The sequence below is a fragment of the Carex rostrata genome, chromosome 17, assembly GCF_964058835.1.
Source record: "Carex rostrata chromosome 17, lpCarRost1.2, whole genome shotgun sequence".
Classification (NCBI taxonomy): Eukaryota; Viridiplantae; Streptophyta; class Magnoliopsida; order Poales; family Cyperaceae; genus Carex; species Carex rostrata.
In genome coordinates this window covers 4,812,119-4,819,259 of record NC_135934.1, presented here as the reverse complement: position 1 = coordinate 4,819,259, position 7,141 = coordinate 4,812,119, and the positions used below count along the sequence as shown (strand labels likewise).

General features: G+C 39.6%; 1 protein-coding gene across 1 annotated transcript; it reads left to right on the top strand.

Moving 5' to 3' along the window:
• Positions 1 to 2,853: 2,853 nt before the first annotated feature.
• LOC144568704 (serine/threonine-protein phosphatase 7 long form homolog) lies at positions 2,854 to 3,883 on the top strand. The gene is made up of 4 exons (XM_078319071.1): positions 2,854 to 2,928; positions 3,015 to 3,216; positions 3,317 to 3,572; positions 3,652 to 3,883. The coding sequence occupies exons 1-4, from the start codon at positions 2,854 to 2,856 to the stop codon at positions 3,881 to 3,883; spliced, it is 765 nt and encodes a 254-aa protein (XP_078175197.1).
• The last annotated feature ends 3,258 nt before the right edge of the window (positions 3,884 to 7,141 follow it).

Sequence of the window (7,141 nt, the reverse complement as noted above, 5' to 3'; positions counted from 1 at the left end):
CATCTCAGGTTTGATAGGAGTTTTCTTTGTATATTTGTGTGGTATATTTTCCTTGTGAACAGAGGAGTGATAGGGGATTAGAAAGGTGGATGGATGGGGTCCCAGAATTGATTTTGAATTCTTATTGGGTTTAGATGCAAAGTTTACAGCCACTCCTGTTTTCTGGGTCAAAATGGAAGAGGCCTTCACGAAATTCAGAGAATATTTCCTTTTCTCCCGCTTAATTTCTGCAACTTTGTGACACCTAAACTTGCCTTTTCTCAGGTCATTTTTTGGTTGAGTACTAGGATGCTCTGCCTTAGATTTAGCGACATGCGATCCACTTACCAAAACCTTCTCATTGCCTATGCCAGAATTCACGCAATTATGATCCTTCTCACAACCTGTGTCAATCTTTTGAGAAGAATTTGCATTGATTTCTTTCCTGATAGACCCCACTTTATTTGCTGACCCATAGAATTCAGAGCAAATGGAGAAAGAAATATCGGTTTCCTTTTTTTGAGAAAGATGCCCATTTTCCATGCAACTGGCTACATGTTTCCTTAAACAACAAATTGGAGAAAATGGTCCTGGTGCATAAATCCCATTTGTGGATCGCTGCTCTGACATAGGATGTGAGCTGCTATACTGTGCTAAGGAGCCAGGGCCGGGGTGAATTGTACTGAAGCGGTGATTGACGGGGGTAAGTAGAGTACCCTGCTTTTCGGTAAAACAGGGGAGGCACTCTGTTGAGAAGAGCACCTCATTGGATAGAAGGGATGGGTAGATAGGTAAAGAGCCTACCACTGATTGAGATAAGATGGGAACTGAACCTACATGTATTAGGCAGCCCTGATAAGATAGAGAAGGGAGGAGGAGCCAGGAGGGGGGCGAAGGGTGGAGCAGGGAGGCCATTTTCGCCTCAAGGTTCACTCATGTCATTCAAAGGACTTCACGTGAGTGCGTGTATCACAAATTAATTTGATCTTTCAGTTTATATAGGAACTAATGACTAGCTAGTTAATATGTATAAAACTTTATAATAATGGCTGCATATTTTTTTAATCAATATATTCGTTAGCGGCATTGCCGTCTAACCCTCAAAAGAAAAGAAAAAAATTCCTTGAGATTCAAAAGAGATAAAAAGAAATGCTGCTGGTGGCAAGTGACCGATTTTTTTATTTTTATCCAAAATTTAAATTAAATTTCAAAAATCAACCGAACCGGCTTCATTTTTCAAATTCTACCCAAACCGGTCAACCGTTAACCGGACCAAATTTCCGGTTAACGGTTAACCGGACTCTTTAAAATGGTCCGGTTAACCGTTAACCGGAAAATTGGTTTCGGTCCGGTTAACGGTTAACCGGTTTCATTGGTTCGGTTAACCGTTTAGCGGAAAGATTGGTTCGGTGAACCGTTAACCGGACCCGGGTTATTTATTTATTTTTTTTAGACGCGTGGGGGTCATGCCGATGGGGTATCGACACGTGGCAGATGGGATGGGTTCGGTGAACCGTTAACCGGACCCGGGTTTTTTTTTTTTTTTTTTTTTTAGACGCGTGGGGGTCATGCGATGTGGTGTCGACACGTGGCATATCCACTGTAGACCCGTGGCTGATGATTTTATAAGGGGGTAAGGTTTGAGAATGTTTTAGCATGGTGTTCGTTTGAGAAGCAGAGCAGAGATCATCCGACATCAGGTTTTTTTTTTTTCATAAGAAATAATTTTTTCAAATTACAGTGTACAATATACCAGGAACTAGTTTAATTAGGAAAGTGTTAAATAAGCCTTATTCCATATAAATAGAAATTAATAATTTTGTCGTTTACAAAAATGAATGATGCTTAATTGCTTATGCTGCTCATTGAATTTGCTTATCTTTTATTTATTTTATTATTAAAATAATAGTGTTGTCTAATGAATGATGTTCTTATTGTTAGTTAAAATAGATTGTGTCGGATTATATTTATGTTTTTGCACGAATATTGCTATGTTCTGAAAAGTTAATTTATGTAATTATTTATTCGGTTAATATTTTATTTAATTTTTAGTTACTAATAATAATTACTTAAGAATTTATATAATATGATATCTTTATTAATGACATCCGTCAAATTTGCAAAATCCCATCACCTGAAAAAAAAATATTAATTCAACATGATTCATCTTGTAAGAAGGTTCTTTGCTGAGCTAATGTCAAACTAATGTACAACCAATGAGCAATCAAGCCTTAAAACAATCAAGAAAGACTTTAATAATTTTGTCCTTTACAAAATAATTTTGTAAGTGCTAATATTTTAATTGTTTTGGTTCTTTTCCTAAAAATTTCATGTATTACTCCATGGAGAAATAATTAGAGATTATCATCAGATGTTGCATGTATTAAACTTGTTAGGTTGAATTTGAAAGATATTCAAAATTCAACCCAATTATCCTTAAAAATTCAACCCAATTAATGTAAAATTCCAAAATGGTGAAAAATAATTTAGAAACTTCCAAAATAGTGTAGAATAATTTAGAAAAGTTCCAAAATAGTTTAGAGTAATTTGTAAAATACCAAAATGGTGAAAAATAAATTAGGAAGTTGTAAAATAGTGTAGAATAATTTAGATAATTTTAAAGTGGTGCCCGAATAATTTAGAAAGTTCCAAAATAGTCGATAATAATTTAGAAAAGTTCAAAAACGGTCTAGAATAATTTAGAAAATTTTAAAATAGTGTAAAATAGTTTAGAAAATTTAGGTAATCCAAATTGGTTTAGAAATAATTAGAAACATCCAAAACGGTTTAGATTAGTTTAAAATTCTTGAAAATAATGAATTAACTTTGAATTAATTTTGTAGCATGGCAGACGAAATCAATGATGAAGTACCTATGGCGCGAGATACTTTTAGTGATCTGTTGTGGATACCTCATACCAGTCACAGGGTGTGTCAGGCTTCTGAGGAGGTAAGCAATTACTTATTTCTTTTTTTCTGACTTGTTCAGAAATATCATCTTGTTTTAATTTTGAATTTTTATTTTCGGTAATGTAGAAAAAGGAGGTTATAAACGTGAAGCACTACCGTTGCATGACCGCGTACCACGCTGCATACGCGCCATTCTTGATTCGATTGGGTTTATACCAGATTGCATGCATGCCTCACAAGAAAATCGATGCGGCGCTGATACACGGACTTGTGGAGCGGTGGCGTCCCGAGACACACACCTTTCATCTTCCCTTCGGAGAGATGACAGGTATTAACTTCGAAACCATTTCGAATAAATCTGTTCTTTGTGATAATTTACTGACAATTCAAATGAAGAAATTTATATTTTTTAATTTGATAAATTACAGTTACTTTGGAGGACGTCAGCTGTTTATGGGGTTTGCCCATTACGGGAGTCCCAGTGACAGGGACTACAGACGGGAGGAATGCAAAAGGCAGGCTCTTCGAATTGTTAGGAATCAAAGAGCATGAGCAGAGTGATCTTTTGAAAAAACGGGGGTCTGAGAGAAATGAAAAAAGCATGGAGTTGACTTTCCTCAAATCTAAGTTTCGTGAACGATTTGAGAATCTACCAGTAGAACGCGACGAGGATACGCTGAAGTGGTAAGTATATATATATATATCAATTTATCCGTTCTTTAGCCTATCAATAATGTACTCACCTTGTCTTGAATTTTGCTAGGTATGTCCGTGCATATATCTTGGACCTGATGTCGTCCAGTTTGTACCCAGACAGTGGCGGGGACGGGATACCGTTGTGGTATCTCGATCTAATTGTGGATTTGGACACGCCGGTACAGTACAATTGGGGTGGTGCAGTTCTTGCATATCTGTATCGGCATCTATGTCTCGCTACCGAGCCCGGGAGAGGATCTATGTATGGTCCGGTGATGCTTCTGCAGCACTGGTCATAGACCCGCTTTCCAGTTCTCCGGCCTGAGCCGCAAACTAAAAATTGGGAACCTATCTGGGGCGCTCCATCGCTTGATACATGCGCATCTTTTGCGTACAAATGGTGTTGTCCGCACAAATACGTGTCATCCTCCCACTTCAAGACCCAGGGTGCACGTATCCCGCGGGGCCAGTTTCAGAGTTTGACGGAGGATCATGTGAATTGGGAGCCGTACGGGAGGGTCTACAGCAAGCTCCCAACAGTGACCCAACAGGGAAGGGTATGTTTCAATCTATTTATTTATTTAGTTATGTGTTACCGTATTTATAAATTATAACTCACATTCTTGCTAAATTTATCAGCCCTACTACTTGTATCGCGGTCCACTGATATTTTATTGGATCATTGAGCATACCTATCCGGATCGCTGCATGCGCCAATTCGGATTGTTTCAAGAGATTCCAGTGCCAGAACCACTGAATAGGCACACGCATGTTGAGTTGCACAAGTAAGGTTTACTCACCGTCATTTTCCTTATTTATGTTACTTACCTTTGGGCGTTAAGTTCTTATAAAATTATGAACAGGTTGATGTTGGGCTCAAAGAAGAATGAGTCCTGGGCCACAAGACACGTGGAATATGTTCAGTTGGCTACTGCATATGAGGCGCAAGTAATCAGAGAAGGTCGCTCGTTTGACCAAAACGACCTTCCGCGTTATCGCAAGTGGTACCAGAAGATATGTATGGCATCTGTCTATCTGTTTAGTCAGCACGTGGAAGGAATGGATCGTACGAATTGGCTCCCCAGAGCAGAGCACGGGCCGAGTGGATACATTCCCAGCGGACCACTTGTCACTCGAACTGTAAATATTTTTAATTGCTATCCTCGTTGATTCAGTTATTTAAGACTCCTAATTGCTAAAATTGAAACTGTTTGTGTATAGGCATTGACTGGGATTGGAGAGTTGGCGCACGGCGTGAAGATGTTCTTTACCAAGGGGTGGCGAAAGCTTGGTAAAAAACTGATGAGAACCGGCTGGCGTCTCTGCTGTGACACAGGTTTCGGTCCACGTGCCCAGCAAATGATGGATGAGGCGGGGATTCCAGAAAACTGGGAAGCGATCCCATCGGACGAGCCTACTCCTATTGGGGCGTATCCATATCCAGAACCGCCTAGATTCGAAGGCCCAGATCCTTTTAAGGGTTGGTTATACGACGTCACCGAATGGAGAAAGTACATCTCACCAGAAGCATTTGCACCGGTAAATCCACCACATCCAGTCGCAGACCCCGGACAGGTAATTTGTAATTTTACTTAAAAAAATTGTCTTTAAACCACAACTTATCAAACTAAATTCTAATTATAGGTATCTCAGGATGAGGGGACGCAAGCTTGGAATCCGGACAGCCTTTTGCAGACGCATGGGCCGAGTTACAGCCTACATCAGAACGTTGATCTCGGGCAGGTATGTTTTTCGTTTTGAACAAGTATTTTTTTATGAATTACAATTATTTTTTTAGGAATTAAAGCTGTGTATGAATTTCAGGTGAATCAGGATCAGAGTGGATGCAATCCGTCTTGGGAGGATTATCAGAGACAAGGAATAGGCACAGGCAACATAGAAGATTTGTTGGATTTGCAGGAGCAGGCGGATATCGACATTGCACGACGAGTATCTATGGAGACTTTGCGGCAAGAGCACCCGAGGAATAGTTGGTTATTTGAAGGGCAACCTATCGATATTGGTGACGCAGGAGCATCCACATCCCATTCACGTCCACCTATAGATACTGTTGACGCAGAGGCATCCACATCCCATTCACGTCCATCCGATGGTACTGCAGGCGAGAGAAGTCCAGAAGAACAACTGGGAAGGGGTCGTAGGCGCCGCCGTGCGACCCGGCGCTTCACGTATGCAGATTATCCCGGCCACATGCCCGGCCTTTGATCTATTTACTTATCTTTTATCTATGTCTGTAAAAGTTATCTATTTTGGTTGTACTGCCCGTTAGATTTGGAACCAGTTGTTCAGCTTTAATTATTTTTATTTCCTTCTGTCTTTTAATTGGTATTCGAAACCATTATCTGTAACTTTAACCATTTCATCGTAACCGCCTCCTCTAAACTAAAATAGTTTTCAACACGTACAAATAAAATAGTTCTTAGCACATACAAATAAAATAGTTGAACTAAACTTAAATTGACAACCTACTTACTAACAATGCTAGCCAGTCTTTTTTATCACTCCCATAGGACGTGCTAGCCAGACCTTTTTATCTACAAAATCATCATCAGATATTTCAAAATAGTTGTTTTTCTTTTCCTCTGTCTTTTCTTTTCTTCGGTCTTGACAGTTATTTTTCTTTTCCTCGGTCTTTTCTCGATTGTTACTGTTCATCTTTATCGTCTACAATTTAAAAATCAGCAAATTAAAATAGTTCTCAACACATACAGAATGAATTAGTTCTAAACACATACAAATAAAATAACACACAAGTTAATTTCTACGACGCAGATTGAAATGTTGTCCGATGGTGCGCCAAACAGTTGTATTTGTTCTTGCCGGTTGCTCTGCCGCTGCTTGTGCCTGTCTTGTTGCATCCTCTACATGTAGTGTAGAGCATGTATTAAATTGTGAATTTAATTAAAACATGTATTTATAGTTGATTGATCAGCTATACCTGCAGCATTCCGATCAATTGTCTCACGATGAGGCTGGTGTCCGAGTCTCCGACCACGCATTCTGTCCATTTCCATCGGTATGCGGTCGTGTCGTCTCCGTCCTTTCTTGATCAGATCCGAATCAGGTATAATTTTTGGGCCATTATATGCAGGCCATTCACATTGGTTGCCTTTCGGTTCCCAATGTCCGCTCCATGTTTGTAACACTATTGACATACGGTACAAGGGGTTGACGTATAAATTTTCGTCATATCTCATTTCGCGGACAACTGCCATGAAATGAGAACATGGTATGCCGGTCAGTTGAGGCTTCTGACATTCACATTCAACCTTGTTGTTGTCCATAACAACAACCCTATAACCGAAATCCCTACGAGTATACTCAAGTCTCGGTTGATTACGCCTTGCTGGTATTTTTTCACCCTTAACCATGACCTCAAAAATACCATGTCTTCCACGATAAGGAATCACAGTCATGTTCCTTCCTTTTTCGATACGCTTTTGCAATAACTGGGTTACCCTTTCGGACCACACCTGACCATGCTGAAATCTCATTTGAGCTTTGCTCCATCGGTCAAAAAACCATTTATTCAACTT

Excerpts from the sequence above, each read along its gene's own strand:
- LOC144568704 (XM_078319071.1), top strand. The coding sequence starts at position 2,854 with ATGGCGCGAGATACTTTTAGTGATCTGTTGTGGATACCTCATACCAGT. Across the intron at positions 2,929-3,014 it reads TGTGTCAGGCTTCTGAGGAG|AAAAAGGAGGTTATAAACGT; the intron begins GTAAGCAATTAC and ends TCGGTAATGTAG. Across the intron at positions 3,573-3,651 it reads GACGAGGATACGCTGAAGTG|GTATGTCCGTGCATATATCT; the intron begins GTAAGTATATAT and ends GAATTTTGCTAG.